General features: G+C 64.0%; 3 protein-coding genes across 3 annotated transcripts in view; 1 reads left to right on the top strand and 2 right to left on the bottom strand.

Annotated features, from left to right (window-relative positions):
* Nucleotides 1-2301, top strand: part of CHLRE_05g241250v5 (uncharacterized protein) — a 7436-nt gene extending 5135 nt beyond the window's left edge. Inside the window, exons 5-8 of the mRNA XM_043062378.1 lie at nt 239-455; nt 712-856; nt 1307-1439; nt 1670-2301. Coding sequence (XP_042924941.1) covers nt 239-455; nt 712-856; nt 1307-1439; nt 1670-1711 — 537 coding nt within the window. The 3' untranslated portion in view covers nt 1712-2301. The remainder of the gene's footprint in view (nt 1-238; nt 456-711; nt 857-1306; nt 1440-1669) is intronic.
* Nucleotides 2302-2303: 2 nt separating this feature from the next.
* CHLRE_05g241202v5 (uncharacterized protein) lies at nt 2304-16465 on the bottom strand. The gene is made up of 27 exons (XM_043062377.1): nt 16399-16465; nt 15976-16070; nt 15718-15788; nt 15246-15346; nt 14883-14917; nt 14598-14660; nt 14094-14169; nt 13817-13933; nt 13594-13665; nt 13182-13247; nt 12865-13044; nt 12456-12539; nt 12076-12200; nt 11888-11951; nt 11582-11681; nt 11193-11371; nt 10220-10422; nt 9845-9959; nt 9392-9490; nt 8977-9084; nt 8647-8703; nt 8175-8236; nt 7830-7869; nt 4976-5053; nt 4550-4756; nt 3536-3685; nt 2304-3306 (listed from the first exon to the last, which is right to left on the bottom strand). The coding sequence occupies exons 1-27, from the start codon at nt 16408-16410 to the stop codon at nt 2560-2562; spliced, it is 3306 nt and encodes a 1101-aa protein (XP_042924940.1). The 5' UTR covers nt 16411-16465; the 3' UTR covers nt 2304-2559.
* Nucleotides 16466-16789: 324 nt separating this feature from the next.
* Nucleotides 16790-18870, bottom strand: part of CHLRE_05g241150v5 (uncharacterized protein) — a 13076-nt gene continuing 10995 nt past the window's right edge. Inside the window, exons 25-26 of the mRNA XM_043062376.1 lie at nt 18322-18595; nt 16790-18076 (exon numbers count right to left, since the gene is read on the bottom strand). Coding sequence (XP_042924939.1) covers nt 17076-18076; nt 18322-18595 — 1275 coding nt within the window. The 3' untranslated portion in view covers nt 16790-17075. The remainder of the gene's footprint in view (nt 18077-18321; nt 18596-18870) is intronic.

The raw sequence follows: 18870 nt of genomic DNA, 5'->3' as shown, positions 1-18870 counted from the left end.
GGGAGGGAGGGAGGGAGGGAGGGAGGGAGGGAGGGAGGGAGGGAGGGAGGAAGGGGGGTAGGAATGGGTGTCTGGGGTTTCGTCCAGCGGCTCGGGTACAGGAGTTCACTACCTGCATTCCGCCCCACATCACCGCCTGCCTGCTCGGCCAGCCCATTCGCCAACCCACGCCTGTCCGCCGCCACGCCGCCGCCCCACCCCACCCCACCCTCCGCCACGCTGCCGCCTGTGCCTGCAGCTGGAGCCGCTCAGGCTGCTGCTCAACTGCCGCGACCGCTCGCGCAGAGCGCGCTGCCCCATCATCGCGCTGGACGCAGACGCTGAGGCGGCGGCGCCTGGGGGCAGCAATGCAGCTGCCTCGCAGCCGACAACTCAACAACAGCAGCACCAGCAGCAGCCGCAGCAGCCGGAGGTATTCCTGGCGGAGCCGTGCGTCATGTACCGCCTGCCCTCGGGTGAGCCCCTGGCGTGTGCCGCGACACGGCGTGCGACGTCGCAGCTAACAGCGCGCTAGCAAATAGATGTGGTGTTAACCCAGCTCATACAGCACCTCCGTTCCTTCGCTTTCCACTCACGTTCCAGTCAGGCTATTATTGTACGGCTTGGTCTACGCCCCATCGCTTTCCTACCTACCTCTCCATCCCCCTCCCATCTTCCCCTCCCTCCCCTCTTGCCCCACCCCCTCTCTCCACTCCTCCTCCCCCCCCCCAGGCGAGTGGTGGCTGGAGTACTACCGCTACTGGAGCGAGGCCGACCTGGCCGCGCTGGCCGGCAGCCGCGGCCGGCCGCTCCACGTGCCGCTGGACTTCGTGGGGCGGCGCGAGCTCATGCGCGACACCGACCGGGCACACTGCAGGCGAGAGGGCGTGTGTGTGTGTGTGTGTGTGTGTGTGTGTGTGTGTGTGTGTGTGTGTGTGTGTGTGTGTGTGTGTGTGTGTGTGTGTATTGGGGAGGAGAGAGAGGGAGGGGGGCTTGGGTGCGGACGGGAGGGTGGGTGGGCGGGTGGGAGAGAGGGGGGAAGAGAGGGGGGGAGAGAGGGGGGGAGAGAGGGTGGAGAGAGGGGCAGGCGGGAATGAGGTGAGGATGTGCAGGGCAAATGGGCATGCTGAGGTAAAGGGCATGCCACAATCCAGGACACACGTCCCTCCAGCAACACCCCTCTACCGGCGCCCCTGCTGCCGCGGCCACACACACACACACACACACACACACACACACACACACACACACACACACACACACACACACACACACGCCGCGCCCACACACACGCGCGCACACACACACACGCGCACGTCCTCTCCAGGCTGACGGCGGTGCGCGGTGACCTGGGCGTCATGCGCACCAAGAAGCCGCCGCCCGCGCCCGCCGCCGGCCGCCCCGGCAGCAGCAGCCGGCCCGCCTTCTGCCGCTTCATCTTTGACAGCCACACGGGGGAGGTGAGCGGTGGGTGAAGGCGGAGGCACATGGGACTGGGTGGTGTGCGGTGTGCGCGTGTGTGCGTATGGTAAGGCGGCGAAGTAGGCCTGGACGAATCGGGGACCTGGGCCATGGTATCTTGCCGGAATGCCAGTTGCGTGCCCGCCCCGCCCACTAGCGTCTTTTTGCTGAAGATGAGGCTGAAGACCTGTCCCGCTCTTTGGCGGGCTCTTTGCCGTGCGCCGTGCAGGCGCTGACCAACCAGCCCGTGTCAGACTTTGTGAGCGGATGAGGAGCTAGGAGGCGACCGACTGGTGACAGAAGCCGGGGCTTGTGGCCTTGCAGGGGGTGAGCACTTGCCACGACAGCAGCAGGAGGCGACAGGCGTGCGGCGAGAAGGCGACCGTGAAGGCGTGGGGGCTGGGAGGGCGCGACAGAGCGCTGTGTGAGATGCTGAGGCAGTGAGATGCCAGCGGTGGACGTGTGATACCGTATGGAGGGCAGGGGGGCTGTGTGGAGGCGCGGTGGGACTGGTGCGTGGGTGTTGCGCTAGCCCGAGTGTACACTAGTGCTGATGATGTGTGTAGAGAGGCCCACTGGGGAGCCTGGGGAGTGGGGCTACAAGTACGATGAGCTATCCCCTGCTGGAACTGGAAACTAGGCAAAGCACCACGGGTACCGTATCACGTGCTGGCGATTGCTAGCAGGTTCCGTACTCGCCACAGGCGATGGAAAGGTTTGCGGCACATCCTTGCCGCTTGCGTGTGCGCATGCTCGCGGCTTTGCACATACGCCATCGTGATTCGTGCGAGGACGGTGCGGGGCTTATCTCATCCGACAACTGCAGAAACTTGGTGCGCACTGTCAACTGTTACAGGATCAAGTTGCTCATAACTTTGGTGCCAGGCCCCTGCGGCCCAGCCATGGTCACGTGCAGGTGCTTGTCTCATAACGAGTTTGCGACACACACACACACACACACACACACACACACACACACACACACACACACACACACACACACACACACACACACACACACACACACACACACACACACACACGGCAGCACAGCATAACTTCCTCAGTGCTCGTGTGCTGCTTAAACACATCCCGCCAAACCCAGAACAACCCTGTCCATCACCGCCGACGAGCCAGCGCCAGCACACACGCCGCCACCGCCGCCACCGCCACGCCCGCTGCAGCACTCGCCGCCAAAACCACGCCACTTGTGCTCATGCCGCTGCCTCTGCCTCTGCCGCTGCCGCTACCGCCGCCGCCGCCGTCGCTACTGCCCACCTGCCCTGCCGCCTTCACACCAGTGGCCGACACCGCGGCTGCGCCAGGAGCACCAGGAGGGGCCGGCGCAGCCGCCCTGCTGATCACCGCCGCCGCCGTCGCCACCAGGGGCATCAGCCCGGGACCCGATGCGGACTTGGCTGCTACTGCAGCGGCGGCAGTAGCAGCGGCTGTGGCGGCAGTAGCGGGCGGCGCCGCCGGGGCAGCAGGGGGCGCTGCGGGCGCTGCAGCCGCGGCTGTCTTATTTGTTGCATCAGAGGCGGCGGCGCTACTGCCCGTGGCTGTGCCCTCGGGCGATGCCGCTGTAGTGGCCGGCGCCGCCGCCGCCGCCGCCGCCGCGACCGGCGCTGCTACTGCAGCCGGCTTGTGTGCAGCGCTGCCGTTGCTGGTGTCAGTGCTATTGCCACCGCTACTATGGCCGTTGCTATGGCCGTTGCTGCTGCCGTTGGCGCTTCCTTTGCTACTGCCGTTGCTATGGCCGTTGCTACTGCCGTTGCTGCTGCCGTTGCTACTGCCATTGCCCGCCTGCTGCAGCCGCTCCAGCGCCTTGCGCCGCACCTCCTGATGCCGCGACTCCTCCAGCGCCTCCTTCAGATGGGGGTGGCGGTGGTCGTGTTGGTGGTGGCGGTGGCGGTGGGGCGGGATGGAGGCAGTGTTTGGTGCTTTCACTCGTGTGTATGAATGCGCACGGTATCAGTGAGCACGCGTGTGCGTGCGTGTGTACATAGCCGTATATGTAAGACGGGGGCATTCCCCATACGCTCCCCCCACACGACCGCGCCCCCCAGAACACAAACAAAAGCACACACACACGCACCTGCTCTGCGCGCTTGCGCAGCGCCGCCCTCAGCCGCTGCAGCTTCCTCGCCGCCCGCTGCAGCTCCTCCTCACTGGCCTCCCAGGGCCGCGCCGCCCCTCGCAGGCTGTTGCCGCAGGCCGCCACCTTTCTGAAGTGGGTGAGAAAATCCTATGTGGCGGCAATTCGGCATGGAGGAGCACATACAGGTGGGCCGGGTTGGTGGTGGCCCGGGCGTGGTGACCCGGTCCGCCCATGCAGCGTCGTCGCAATTTTGGGATTGGTGCGGAGGGCTTGGAGGTCCCCACGCAGCTGCCCCATGACGACAGCTGCGCGCTCTGCCGTCCACCTCCTTCAACTGCCCCCACCCACCCACCCTCACACCATGTACACCATCCACACCATCCACCCACCCACCCACCCACGCACGCACGCACGCACGCACGCACGCACGCACGCACGCACGCACGCACGCACGCACGCACGCACGCACGCACGCACCCACCCTCAAACCCACCCACCCACACCACCAACCCACCCATACCCAATCCGCTCTGCCGTCCACCTCCACAAACATCTCTGGCCCCCACCCCCCACCAAACCTCCACACCCGCCACACCCTCCACACCCTCCACACCATCCACACTATCCAGACACCCCACACCCCGCATCCCCACCCACCCCCACCATTTACACCATCCACACAACCCACCCACCCATCCACCCACCCACCCACCCACCCACCCACCCACCCACCCACCCACCCACCCACCCACACACGCACCCATCCACCCACCCACCCACCCTCAACCCGCTCTGTCCACCTTCACAAACACCCCTGCCCCCAACACGCACACACACACATGTTTCCTGCTGGTGCTTGTTAACACACACACACACACATCCATCCGCCTGCACGCCTGCCCACCCGCCCGCCCGTCAGCCCCATTGCCGCATGCTCCCTCCCCATCCCCTTCTTTCATTGGGCACGGGCACATAACCCCCACCAGCCCACCCTAACCCACCTACCCTCACCTGCCAAGGCATCCAGAAGGCGCCATCCCGCCGCACCGAGCCCCAGCTCCCAGGCAGCGCCGCCACAACACCAGTCCCCGCAGAGGCAGCGCCGCCGCCGCCGCCGCCGTGGCCGCTGCCGCCGTTCCGCACCGGTCCCTCCGCCGCCGCCGCCGCCACCGCCGCCACCGCCGCCGCTTCCCGCTGGAACTCCAGCTCCGCAGCCACCTGCGTCCATTGCAGCGCGAAGTCCGCGGCGCCCACATCCCGTAAACAACAACAGCAACAACAAACAACAAGATTCTAGACAGCAAGTCACAACCGCGCGGTCTCCGGGCCCGCCCCGGGCTTCATCACATCAAGCCTCCCCCTGCCTCCCCGCCTCCTTGCCTCCCTGCCCCTCCGTCACATCGCTGCCTGGCCGCCCCTGTGCTCTATGTCGCGCACCTCGGGGTGTGAGTCCCACAGGGCGCTGGTATCGCTCCAGTCGCCTTTCCACTCGTGCGTGCGCGCCGGGTCGCGCAGCTGCGTGTGTGTGCGCGCAGTTGGCAGCGAAACAGAGCGCGTGTATGTGTGTGTGTGCGTGTTTGTGCAGGGGAGGGGGGTGTGCAACTCGGCCTGGATCCAGGCTCGCGCTGCATGGGACCCGGCCAAAAGGTGTTCGGACCCCTCCCAAGGAGCTCCCGGCCACTCATTTGTGTATGTAAGACAACTGTATAGTCATTAGAACTGATAGCGAAGGGCCGCAGGGCCCCCTCCAACATTTCGAGGGTTTAGAGCCATTCCTGAGCGATTTCATGACTTGACATATCCTATGGCGTGAAACACTGAAATGAATTGGAACGCTCGTTCCGCGGGGATCTGGCGTGTCCTGGAGGCCCTGGGCGCCCTGCGAGCGACGGTGAGACCAGGGGAGAACGGGGAAATGGACCCTTTGCGGGCTCGCTGAGCCTCCTAAGGAGCTGCTAGAGCCGACCTAGGCATCTGCATCCCAATACCATGTCCCAGCGGGGGTGGGTGCGGCCTTAGGAGGTCAGGAGGGTGCTGGTTGGGCCGTTTCCAGGACCGCATGAAAAGGCCCCCAGCGCGGCACAAGCTTGGGTGGCGTCGGCTATCGCTCCTTTCCCGAGGTTAGGTGTCAGAATGGAGCCAACTGTATGAGGAACCAGAAGCGCGAATCCCGACCATGTTTCCTTGGAGTATTAGGCCACACGCGATGTCCGGCGAAATGCGATGGTTCAGTTCACAGGGGCCCAAATCGTCGCAGCCATATCACCGCGCCTGCACGATTTCGATATGTATTGGCGGTACTTTGGCCATAGCGCGCATGCCGGGGTCCTTAGAGGGAGGCATTCTTCCCCACCAGAATGCAGGCGCAATTTTGCATGGCGGGCATCGCGCGCTCCTAGATATCATGTGCTTAGGTGTCAGAATGGAGAACATGTATATGGGAGCCCATAGCGCTTTTCAGACTGCAAAAAGGTTCGGCGTAGTGTTCACACCAGATGTCCGGGGACTTTGGGTGCACGATTGGACCGGTACTGGGCTACACCGGGCTGTCCCTGGCATGTGGGCAGGGCTGTAATTAGGCCACGGTTGCGTTTCAGGATGTTGTTACATGGCCTGGGGGCTTCGGGCGGGTGGTCTCCCCTGTTTCCGTGCGAAAACCTGTTGGGCTGGGCTGTTCCTCGCTGCCGCCCGCCCACCCGCATCAGGCCCTCCCCTGACCCGCATCCTGCCCCGCGCAGTTCTCCGTTGGTCTGCCTCGATGAGCATGGTTGCTGTTGACGGCGGCGGCGGCAGCAGTCATAATGGCGGCAACTGCCGGTGGAGACAATTGCCCCCACGCGCGGGCATGGAAGACGTGCCGCCTCCCGTGCAGCGGCCAGTTGCATGGCGCACGCAAGCGGCAGCCCGCCCGCACGCCTGAGGTACGTGGAAGTAAATCATGCTTTACTCCTCTGCCAGCCATGGTCTGGCTGATTGGCAACAACGAGGGGACACTTTGGGATTGCGTCGGCAGGGCACGTGAGTGATCCTGGGTTCGTGTATCTGACACGAACCGGGACACAAGTTCCACTGTTGAGTCCTGATAACTCAAGAACTGCAAGTGCACTTCGTTGTAGCCGGGGGAGGGGCCTCCCCTGGTTGTAGTCGCCTAGGCTGAGTGCGTTGGCCGTGTTGCGCGGCACAGTGGCACGCACGGGCCTTCAACGCCCATCCCGGTAGTTCTCACTACCTCCCTCAGTTGGAACAGTCAGCTAAAGGAAGCACGCAGGGCAGCGTAAGACATTTGCAACTTGCACGTTCGTTAGGAGCAGCGGGGCGCGGGACCTGGCTTGGGACCTTGGAAGGCCAGGAGATGCATACCTAACATTGTCTTCTAAAGGGGCACAGGGGAGGCATGCCACGCAATATATGTAGCATGTATGCGTTTTACGTCCGGTGAGGTGCTGGGGGATCCCGGTCCAGGGTCCCTTTCCTCCCAGCGCTCCCAGGACTTCGCAGGCGCTCCTCCAGGGCTGTCTTCCGGCGCGCAGACCCGCGCACCCCTGTTAACACCAATAGACACGGACCAAACCCCTGAATATGGGATCTGTACGTATGTCTAGAGCGGACGGCACGGGCCGCTGGCTTCGGCGGGCCTCGGAAAGGGCTCCAAAACGGCCATGTCTCTGAAGGGTCTGCCCAGTCGCTGGTCTCGCAAACTAGGAGCTGCGCCCGTCGCTTTCTGGAGGTCTCATCAGTTTAATAGTTGACGGAAGAGCCTTTGGGGTGATTGCAAGCAGCCGGAATTTCGCTCGTGGTGTTTCCAGTGCGCGCAATTTGTCAATGGCCGGTTTCTGGCCCGCTATCAGTTCTAATGACTATACAGTTGTCTTACATACACAAATGAGTGGCCGGGAGCTCCTTGGGAGGGGTCCGAACACCTTTTGGCCGGGTCCCATGCAGCGCGAGCCTGGATCCAGGCCGAGTTGCACACCCCCCTCCCCTGTGTTTGTGTGTGTGTGTCCGTGCGTGAGGGCGGCATGCCGGGGGCATGAAAACGGATGTGTCACATTCAACAGAAGACCGCCGGCAACCGGAGGGCGCTAGTCATTCATGCAAAGGGTGGGGGCGGTCAGAAGGGTGTCTGCAGGATTAGGGCTTCGGTGTGGGGGGAGCCACTGGGGGTTGCAAGGATGTTTGGAAAAGCGGTACAGGGGGGGGGGGAGCCAGGCATACAACACGTACTCCCTGGTGCGGACAGGACAGGATGAAGCCCCCCCCACCTCACCCTCACCCTCACGCCCGCCCTCACCTTGACCAGCCTGACCTCCGCGTCGCCCGCCCGGACCACCCTACAGCAGCACCAGCGGCGGCGGCGGCGGCGTGGGGGTGACGGCAGATGCGGCCCAGGGCCCAGGGTCAGTGGCGTTGTCGGGAGTGATGATAGGGTGCAAGTACAGTGCGTGGGTGGGCAACACGATGGATTACGGCAGCTTCTATGCCCAGACCGGGTAGTTTGAAGGCAATGGTGTGAAAGCGGTAGTAAGTTATGCCGAGCCCGTTTTGTCCTGTGTGCACCTCTCTCCACACACACACACACACATACACACACACACACACAGACACAAACACACACCAAACACTGTGTCACACGCACCTAGCATCAAGCACGCTGTAGTACCGGGCCTTGGCCAGACCCGTGGCGTCCGTGGCCACGTCCTGTGGCACGGGTGTGTGTGCGGGGGGAGAGGGAGCAGCATGTGTTTGTGTGTGTGTGTGTATGTGTGCGTGTGTACGGGGGCGTGTGCGCGGGGGCGTGTGTGCGGGGACGTTCTGTATCGCGGCGGCGGCAGCATCATAAGTGCGCACGCACACGCGCACCTCATTGCTCAAGCCGCGACCCGGCCCAAACACGCCATCTATCTAGCCCACAGCCACGGGTGCCTACAGCCCGCAATCACACTCACTCACACACACACACACGCACACACACACACACACACACACACACACACGCACGCACGCACGCACGTACCAACACACACACACACACGCACACACACGCACACATACACACACACACGCGCACACGCACCGCAACCCCGCACCTAGCCCAACCCCGTCCCTACCTCGCGGTCTGTCTCAGCGGCGATGGCGCACCCCAGCAGCAGCTGCGTGGAGAACGTCTGTAGCAGGGGAGGAGGGCAATGGCAAGGGTTAGGTGCGAGCAAGGAAAGCACGCTGACGCAGCCCGCGTTGCACATGACACGGAGGGGCAGGTTTGCAACAACAACAACACCAAAGTAAGCATCAAACCGCCTGACACAGACACAGCAGCCGCTGCTGCCGCTGTGCGGCCCCGCAACCACTGCTCCCAGTTCCCCTTCAAATACAACCTTCGTTTCTTCTGTATTAATAACGATTGTAACCCCCCCCCCCCAGCGCTCAGTCGCACTCACCCCAAACAGCTGGTCGCTGCCAATCAGCGCCGCGTCCCCCGCCGCCCACTTGCGGCCGCAGCTGCCTGGCTCCCCCGGCTTGAACACCAGCTCCTCGCGCCGCCACTTCTGCAGGTGCGTATCGCAGACAGCCGGAGCCGGGGAGGTGGGAAGGTTGGTGGAGCATGATTGGGATGTGGGGCAGGGTGCAGGGCAAGTAAACGCAAGGCGCAGAGCAATGGGCGATGTAAGCAAGTCGTCCACTTACAGTCAAGCGCCCTCCGCCTAGTGTGTACAACCAAGCACTCTGCGTACTCACTCCAATGGCCCCTTACCCCACACACACCCTCCCCCCACACATCTTCGCACACGTGCACACACACATACGCACACGCACACACACGGCCCCCCCCCACACACACGCCCACCCAGCCACCTGCTTGTCGGCCTGCCACGTGAGCATGCACGTGTATTGCCCGGACAGCGCCGCCAGCGCCCACGGCACCAGGCAGTCGCGCAGCTTGCGGTAGGAGCCCTGGGGGTGGGGTGGGGATAATGGGGGGTGGGGTTGCAAAGATGGTACAGAGAAGTGTAGCGAGTTAGACAGCAGGCGCAGGGGCGCGCGTACGCGTTTGGGGGATTGTGTGCCCGAGCCCAGTGAAAAAGGGGGGACAGAGGGAAGGGGAGGGGGGATGGGGGGGCGGAGGGGAGGCGCAGCTTTGGGGTTCCGACGAGATGCATGATTACACCAGCACACATACTCCCTAAAGGGCTGCCCAAGTACCCCACACACGTCGTGCTACTCCTCCGCCATTCACTTCAAACTTGTGAGTTGATTACTCCCTTCTCCATGAACGGCTATCTCCCCCCAATCAAAACACGCACGCACCACAAACTTGGCCACGGCCTTCTCCAGCAGTAGCACCCACACCTCCGCCCCCAGGATGCGGGTGCCGGTAATCGGCCGGCCGGCCGCCGCGAAGCCGGCGCCAAAGCAAGGAATCCTGTGGATGGGTCGCATTGTGAGGAGGCCGAGCCGATCGGGAAGAGGCGGAGACAGGTGCGCATGATAAACGCCACAGTAATTTGGTGCCGGATAGCAATAATGGCAGTTGCTGCCAGCAAAGCCAAAAAGGCGCACACAGCAAGGGGGGGCGGGTTGGGGCGCGCACAAGATCGTGCAGGTCATCAATATTGATACATTGGCAGTTGTGATTGTGCAAAGCCAGAGGCTCATTGCAGCAGGGCCGCTAGGCAGGCTCACCAGTCGTCGAATGTGACCAGCTGTGCCCCTGCGCCTCCACTGACTCCCTGTGCCCCTGCCGCTGCCCCTGCCGCTGCCGCTGCCGGTGATCCTGGCGTTACTGCCGCCGCCGCCGCCGCCGCTGCCGCCATGAGTCCAGCCGGGTCGTACAGCCGCAGCTGGTACTCCCCATCCGGCCGGTACTCGGAGCCCGACAGGAACAGCTGCGCACGCACGCACGTGATGTGTACGGCATCACCGTCGTGAGAAGCACGGCAATGTACGGCAATGTACAGCAGAGGTTGAGGTCGCAACAAATGATTGACGTACGGTACAAAGCAGGGGAGGGTACAAAGGTACACTGCATGCATGATGGCAGGCCGCCACAAGGCACAGTACCACCGCCTCGGCTGCCTCCGCTTCACACCAGCAGTCGCCGCCGCGCCGCACTCCCCAACTGTGCTGCCAGTGTCCATCCCCCTCCCCCGCATGCCCATTTCCATCTCCCTCCCACAGCATCAGGCGGTTGGGCTGCGGCCCCGCGTCTCCTGCTGGTCGTACTGAGAATGGTGAAGACACTGCCTTGCTCTATTGCACGCCACCGGCAATCTCCAACAACCGTAACCATGCGCTCCCCTTCTCTTCCTCCCCCTAAACCCCCTCCCGCACCTCCCTTCCCCCTCCCTCACCTCCCCCCCCCATCCTACCGCCGACGCGACTCGGCCCTTTCACTGTACCCTGCCCTTCAGAATTTTGCCTTTCCCCTGCCCGGCGCCGGGGCTGCTTTCCTGGTCGCCAGGTAAGTCGTGGGTTTTGTTTGTAGTCTCCGCGTGCCTGTGCCTGTTGTGCGCCCTCCCTCGCCTCCCCCACCCTCAACCTCCCCCTCCCCTCACCTTCCCCCCTCCCTCACCTTTCCCCGTCCCTCACCTCCATCACCTCCCCCCACCCTCACCTACCCCCGTCCCTAACCTCCCCCGTCCTTCGCCGCCCTCACCTCCTCCACCACGCCCGGCCGGTTGGCCAGGCACGCCACCGCCACCATCAGACCGCCGCTGCCGCCGTCGATGTCGTCGGGGTGGGTGCCGCCGCCCGCGAACAGCTTGAGCCCGCGGGCGCCGCGGCGGAAGGCCTCCTCGGCGGCCAGGTCACGAAGGCGCAGCCACACCACAGAGCCTGTGGGCGGTGATGGGCGTGATGGATCGATGGTGGGTCCAGACTAGAGAGGAGCAGGAGAAGTGCGGGTTGACAGCGGGGGAAATGCTGTTCTTATTGTTGCTTTGTGGCGGTGTTGCAGATCTGCAGCTAGCTAGAATAACTCCGCAGCCCACCGCCCACCCACCCAGCCACGCACCCATCCACCCACCCACGCACACGCCCACGCACCCGAGCTGTCTAGCTCTGGCCCGGCCAGGGAGCGACCGGCCGCCAACGCCAGTTTGAAGTCGGGACCCAAAGAGGTGTGGTCGTGCGGGAACGCTGAGTCCTGTTGTGGTTTGCCGGGATTGTCTGGTATTTGTTGAAGTAAGCTTGTGTGTGGCATCCGTGAGCCGAATGCCGTACCATTGTGCAGTGGTTGAATGGCACCGCGTAGCTAGAACAGCAGGAGGCACCCCCACGAGGCACCCTCTGGTAGGTAGGAGGCACGGCCGCCTGCATCGCCCAACCCAGGCATGGCCCCCTCCCTCGCACCTTGAACACGCGTGTGGAGCCCGTGCCCTCATCAGCATCATCATCCACATAGTCAAATCCCTTTCTGTTGTAAACGGACGACGGGGCAGGGATTCAGGAAGGTAGGTCCGTATCAGTGTTGGCATACGGGCAGTGCGATCGGTTCCCCTTCTCATCTGCGACCATGTAAGTCCATGACGTAAACTCACGCGCAGCAGAAGATGAGGTTGTGAAAGTGGCGGGTGAAGTCGGGCCAACTCATCCAGAAGCAGCCGTCGGTGGGAGTGCCGGGGGCGGCGGCGGAGGGCGGGACGTAGCCCAGAGCCGCCGCCACCTGGGGTTTGGTGGACAGCAGTGAAGCGCGTGCAAGGTAGGTCAGAAAGCCCGGCGGCCAGTGCACGGCATACCGTATACACACCACAAGGATACAGCAGTAGCGGGCCCCTTTGACACTCTGATTCCACAGCACGGATTGCTGCCAAGCGCCTTCCCCCGCCTCCACCCGTGACAGGCCCCCACCCATCCCTGAGTTTCCCCCTCTCTCCTCCCCCCTCCCCCCTTTGACTCACAGCCCCCCCCTGGGCCTCACCTCTGGGTGCTGCTCCCACAGCGGGCTGGCGTCACTCCAGTCCCCCGTCCACTCGCGGCCGCCCGAGCCGTGCGGGTTGCGAACCTGCATATGCGCGGGCGAGGCGGCAGCGGCGCAGTGCCGTATCCTCACCAGTACACACTCGGCTCGGCTCTAGCAAGACCATGTGTGGACTGGCGTGGGACCCAGCCGCAAGGCGCAGCACTGCGTGGCCAGAAGCATCAACATCTGCGTTTGACTTCAAACGAACACCCACCCACGCCCACACGCACATACGCCACACACACACACACGCACACACACACACACACACACACACACACACACACACACACACACACACACACACACACACACACACACACACACACACACACACATACACACGCACAAACGCTCGCCCCCCCACCTGCACCACCATCAGAGCGCGCTCCTGCCCGCCGCCTTGGGGGTCCCGCGCCGCCACCAGGCGTGCCGCCAGCACGGTGTATGCGTGGTTCCGCACCACCCCCTCCAGGTGGCAGGTGTCGGAGGCCCCCTCGGAGGCGGCCGCGACCAGGTTGCCGATGGACAGGTGATACTCCGCAGCCTGATTAGTTTCCATGAATAACCCACACAAGATGTGTGTAAGCTGATGCGACGAGTATAAGAGGATTATGATGGCTACGAGCTTGGACTAGCAGAAAATGAGAAGGTTGTGTGGCCACGCGGGATAAGTGCTCTCACCATGAACATTTCCTCCTGGCTGAAGAACTTGTTGGGGTCGTCCTCGCGGTAGCTCAGCGCGCCCACCTGTTTGGCCCGGGATGGTTGGTGAGATGGGGTGACCGGTTTGGTGTGGTGTGGCGTGTTAAACAAAAACAAACGGAACAATTCCGTGTCTGTGGACTAGCTCTGAGGTGGTGACCTGGGTTTGGCGTGTCACCGGAGCTACGGAAGAGGGCCCACCGTTGCGCCTCCTTGAGCCGCCCTCCCTCCCGCCAGCAACAGACCAACAGTGGGACAGCTTCCCAGCCCAACAAACACGCAACCATACACAAACACTGGCCTGCGTGTCCTTTCCCGTGTGCTTTCCCTCGCACCCGCACACGCGCGCACACATACACACACACGCACACGCACACGCACACGCACGTGCCTTGTCCCCCAGCTCCTGACGCATCCATCTCCAGGCCGTGCGGTCGTCTCCCGCCGCCCGGTTCGGGCCGTACTGCAGACGTGCGTGCACACACGGGGCCGCGGTCGGTGTGCCATGTCTGCAGCCAAAGCCACACACCCAAATCCAAACCCAAACCCGAGCCCTGCCAACACTCTTCCCCTCCCTCCCATGCCCACCAGCAGCCCACCAGCAGCTAGCCCACCTTGCTCCCCAGTGCAAACACGCAGGTGTAGTGCCCCGTCAGCGCCTGCAGCCACCAGGAGGCGTGTCTGCCGCGCAGCTGGTCGTAGCCGCCAGCCCACTTGGCCACAGCCTTCTCCTGCAAGATGTTTATTAAAGCTTGAGAAGATGTGTGGTTGATAGCTCCTACGTGTTTGTCAGAAGGCTGAGTCGCAGCAAAACGCAAGTGCGTAGAGCATGAGGTGGTAGCCGAACACGCAAAGCAGCATGCGTGCGGTCGCGGTGGTGCGCTCCCTCACCAGCAGCAGCACCCAGGCCTCGTTGCCGTTGGGCCGGGCGAAGCACGGCAGTCCGCTGTCCTTCCACACAGGGATGCTGCGGGGGAGAAGGGAGCCGTTCATGTGGAGAGCGGAGCGATCCAATCACAAGTGTGAAGTGCTGACGTGCCGGGGGGCAGCCGTCATGTGGCGAACCGACGGGGCGGAGGGGGAGATGCACGGGGCCAGCAGGAGTAGGTGGGTGGGTGGGGAGGGGTTGACAGGCAGGTGGGCCGCGGGCAACCGGGGCAACGAGTTGCCGTACGCTGCGTGATGCACTCAGCGTGGCGTGGCGTGGCGTGGCGTGTACTGAGACGCGGCAGTAATCTGCTCCACACTGTACACTGCACACTGCACGCAGCATGGCCGCGCTTCGACCCTTGCAGACAAGCCCGTGCTCATGCAGGCGCGCATGCAGGCACACGCAGCCGAACATGTGCAGGTGCACATGCAGGCGTGCATGTGCATGTGCATGTGTGGCCTCACCGGTCGTCGACGGTGATCTCACGGAATTGCTTGCGGGCCCGGTCCCAAAGCCTCAGCTGGTACCTGCGCTTGCCCAGATGTGAGGGGAAGAGGTCTCATTAGTGAGTCATACCTTTGTACCTGGCGCGATCGCTTGCGTGCTTCCCACCCATGCAGTGCCGTACATACCTGCCCAGTTTAAGCGCCACGCATCACACCCACGCCTGCCCCGCTGCCCGCCGCAGCTTCCCCTCTCTCCCTCCTCCAGCACACCGCCCCCTCCTCCGCCTCTGGGGCCGCACCCACCTGCCCTCCTCGTTGTATTCGGGGGTCAGGAACAGCTGCCGCGCGATGGAGGGGGATTATAGATACCAGCGTGTGTGGAGCGGATCAGAGGTGAGCCAATTAGGTACACACGCGCGGGATGCTGGTCCTGATGGAGTGGAGAGCCCGTTGCGGTGTGCATGTGTGTCATTTGGACCTGATGACCTCGCGTCCACGGTACCTCACTACGTTCTGCTCCCGCCTTCCACCTTGGTCGGCCTCCTCAGTACCGGTAGTCATGCTCCACCTCACGCCCCATCCCCCACCACTACCTACCGCCACCACCACCGCCCTTCCCACCACTTCCTTGACTAATGATGAATTTCGCTCCCCCCCTCCCCGCACCTCCTCCACGCCGCCGGGCCGAGTGGCCAGACACGCCAGCGCGCTCAGCAGGCCGCAGTTGCCCAGCTGGCCCTGATGGATGTCGGCCGCCTCGATGCCGTCTGCAGGAGAGAGAGTGTGTGTGTGTGTGTGTGTGTGCGCACGTGTGTGGGTATGTGCATGTGTGTGTATGTGCGTGTGTGTGTGCGTGTGTGTGTATATGTGTGTGTGTGTGTGTGTGTGTGTGTGTGTGTGTGTGTGTGTGTGTGTGTGTGTGTGTGTGTGTGTGTGTGTGTGTGTGTGTGTGTGTGTGTGTGTTGGTGACGGGTGGAGGCGCCCAGGTGCCGAATGGGAGGTGGGCTACCAGTCAGTGGGGAAACTCTGAGACAACACACACGCTCGGGACCCGGCGCTGCTCGACATGCCTCCATTGGGCCCCCCCTCGGATGCTTCCCGGTCATGCGCCAACATGGCCATCGGCCCCGGCCCTCACCCTGGAACAGCTGCACGTGCTGTTTCCCATCCGTGGCTAGCTGGAAGCATTGGAGGTCCTTCAGCCGCCGCCTGCGTGCCGTAAGCAAATCATGAGGTTGAGGTGATTGGGGAAAGGGAGGAGGCCACACTGCGCATGGGCGACCAAGGTGTGGCGTTTTGCCCTCCCTGTACACAGGCGCCATCGAGACCGCGTGAGCGTGCCTTCCCCAACCCGACCCAACCCGACCCAACCCGACCCGAACCCAGCCCTCCCTACCAGGCTACAACATCATTAACAGCAGTTCCCTTGTAGGTCACTCCTTTACGTGTGACCTCGTGAATGCTGCGTTCGTCCGCTGGGAAGTCGGGGTCCTGCGAGGCAGGGCCGTGAGGAAGGGTGGGGTGGGGCTGAGGTAAGAGCCGACTGGAGCCGAAGGGAGATGAGTCCCCGTTTCAGCCAAACCGTGAACATGCCGGTTGACGCCTGGGTCTCATTGATACTGTGGCAAGCTTCTGGCCCCGCTGGATCGTCAAATAAGGTGCGTCGGCTGCGCGCATTCGCTGTTCGAATGCCTGTTCGCGACAGCGTTTCTGAGTTTTCCTGCCCCAGCTTGGTTGCACATCGCGGCTGCTGTTGCTATGTTGTTACACTAGACATCCACGCTTCTAGCTAATGTCGCACTCAGGGCTTGAGACTCACCAAGAAGGACATGCTTGCACAAAAGAAATGAGGCCTAATGTAACCGCCGACTACTGCGCAGACATCTATAAGTGTGCAGTGTGTATTGTCAGATGTCGGTTCCGTTGCATTTGGTTACAGTCCGGCCAGGCCAGGCGCCCCGACACGGATCCGTCGCGGATCGTGGCGGGCGGGAAGGTCCACTGCGAAGCCCGGGGTCTCGTTGCAGTTCTAGTGTGTGTGTGTGCCCTCCATATCCACCACTTTGCTTTGGTCCTGGTTTTGTCGCAGCCGCCTGACGATCTGAGCGCTGCGAAGGCCCGGGGGTGACCACGCAGAAGGTGGTCCTCGTGGTCAGCAGGCGACTTGGTGTGCGATGGGACAGTGTCAGCAGGCGACTTGGTAGAGGCATAAACATGCAAACTTACACCCGTGCCAGGAGCTATATTAGGGGTCTGAGTGCAGCCCTGGTCATGTCAACTTGCGCAGTATGTAAAGTTTTCGTCCACGTTCACGGTCAAACGTCAAAGCAGGGTTCAAACAGATCCCAGCCTCATCCCATTCTGGGCGCAACCCGTACACACATACACACGTCCACCACCTGCCTCCGATAGGAGAACCCTGTACATCCAGTCATCCACGTCACCCTGAACTCATTGCAACATCGGTTCCACAACAATTCGACCGCATCATACAGATCATGTGTTGCCCAGGCGGCGCTTGGACGCACGCGTGCCGCGCCCGCCCGCCGCCGGCTCCTCCTTCACCCTGACAGCAGCCGCCTCCGCCACCCCATGCTCCGTCTTCACTTTGGTGCTGCGGCCCGCCGCCTTGCCGGCCGCCGCCGGCGCCGCCGCCGGGGCTGCAGCTGCAGGCGCGGCGCCTCGCTTCGGCCTCCCGGCCGGTGCAGCCGCCTCCTCCTCCGGCGCCGTGTTCTCCTGCCCTGGCTGTGCCGGCTCCACCTTCATCGCAGCAGACGCTGCGCGGCCCCCGTCCTTGCCGCCACTGCCGCCGCTCTCGCCTGCCTCCTGCTCCGGCTGCTCGCCGTCCGTGACTGCGGCCGCGGCCTTGCGCGCCGCGCGCACCGCCGCCGCCAGGGCGGCGGGCGGGGTACGGTGCGGTGCCGCCGCTGCCGCGGCACCCTCCGCGCCGTCGCCGCCTGCTTGTGGGTTGTGTGGGCCCAGCGGCCGGCTGCGCTGCTGCGCCGCCGCCGCCTCCTCAGGGTCAGGCAAGGGCAGCACCACCCGGATTGGCTCCGCCTCCGCCGCAGCGTCCACGGCGCCGCCGGCCAGAGCCGCCGCCTCCGTCCGCGCGCGGCCCGCCGCCACCGCGGCGGGTGAGAGCAGCAGGCCCGCGGCGGCGCCGCCGGCGCCCTGCAGAGGCCGCTGCGCGCGGGCAGACAGCGGCGCCGGCGAGGGCGCGGCGCCACCGAAGCCCAAGCCCGCGGCGGCCATGCCTCTGCCGCGCAGCCCAGTGCCCAGCAGTCCAGTTCGCGGCGTTCGCATGGCGGTGCCGGGCAGCGCGCCCGCCCCGCCCAGCGCGGCTGCGGGGGTCTTGGCGCCTGCCGGCAGGCCGCCGGCTGCGCTGCCGGCATAGGGCGTGTGTGGCCGCGACTGAGACTGGGGCTGGGGCTGGCGGCGCTTGGCGGCGGTGGCCAGCAGTACCTCCGCCGCCAGCGGCGTGGCGCGCGGCTCCACACCTGCGGGTGGATGGGTAGTTAGGGCGTTGGGTGGGCAGGTGGGTATGGATCTCGGCAGGCAAGTAGTGGTGGGTGTGTTCACGGTTTTGCGACGGCGCCAAAAACAGCTGAAGTGTGGATGGCCGTGCCCCGATCAGGCATTGGCGGCATCGCTCTCAGCAGCATCAGCATTGCTCGGCCACGCAGCGCCCCCAGCACCCAGCAGCCACTGCCCCGGAGCACACACACACGAGCGGCACACCCACCATCCAGCATGCTCCGGCGCCGCTGGCCCTCGCCCGCCGCCGGCGCCTTGGGCGGCGGCATGGCCCCGGCCGTGGACGGACCCGCGCCCGCGCCTGCCGCCACCGTCACCACCGCCGCCGCCTCCGGCACCGCGTCCCTCTGCAGCGGCACCGCACCGCCGCCGCTGCCGCCGCCTCCCGACAGCGCCGCTGCCATGGCGGCTTCGTGTGCGGCCTGCTGCGTCCTGGCCAGCGCCTCGTAGTGCTTGAGGTCGTGCAGGATCTCGCGCGCCAGCTGCGAGGGCAAAAGATAGAAGAGCGGGTTGATTGGTAATGAGTGATGCGGTTGTTTGGCAAAGGGTACAGAGCGTGGCGCATGAGTGTGCAGGTCTCGTGGTTTGGGTTTGCCGCGTGCACCAGCTGCACACAATCGCGAGGTCATGTACTGCACATCTCCACCCCCTCCCGTAGCCACCCGCCCAAGCACCCACTCCCTCCCTCCCACCCTGCTTCCCTCCCTCCCTCCCTCCCTCCCTCATTCCCTCCCTCCCTCCCTCCCTCCCTCCCTCC

Source organism: Chlamydomonas reinhardtii, chromosome 5, assembly GCF_000002595.2.
Source record: "Chlamydomonas reinhardtii strain CC-503 cw92 mt+ chromosome 5, whole genome shotgun sequence".
Taxonomy (NCBI): domain Eukaryota; kingdom Viridiplantae; phylum Chlorophyta; class Chlorophyceae; order Chlamydomonadales; family Chlamydomonadaceae; genus Chlamydomonas; species Chlamydomonas reinhardtii.
The sequence above is the reverse complement of the archived record's forward strand: the minus strand, read 5'-3'. Positions and strand labels throughout refer to the sequence as shown.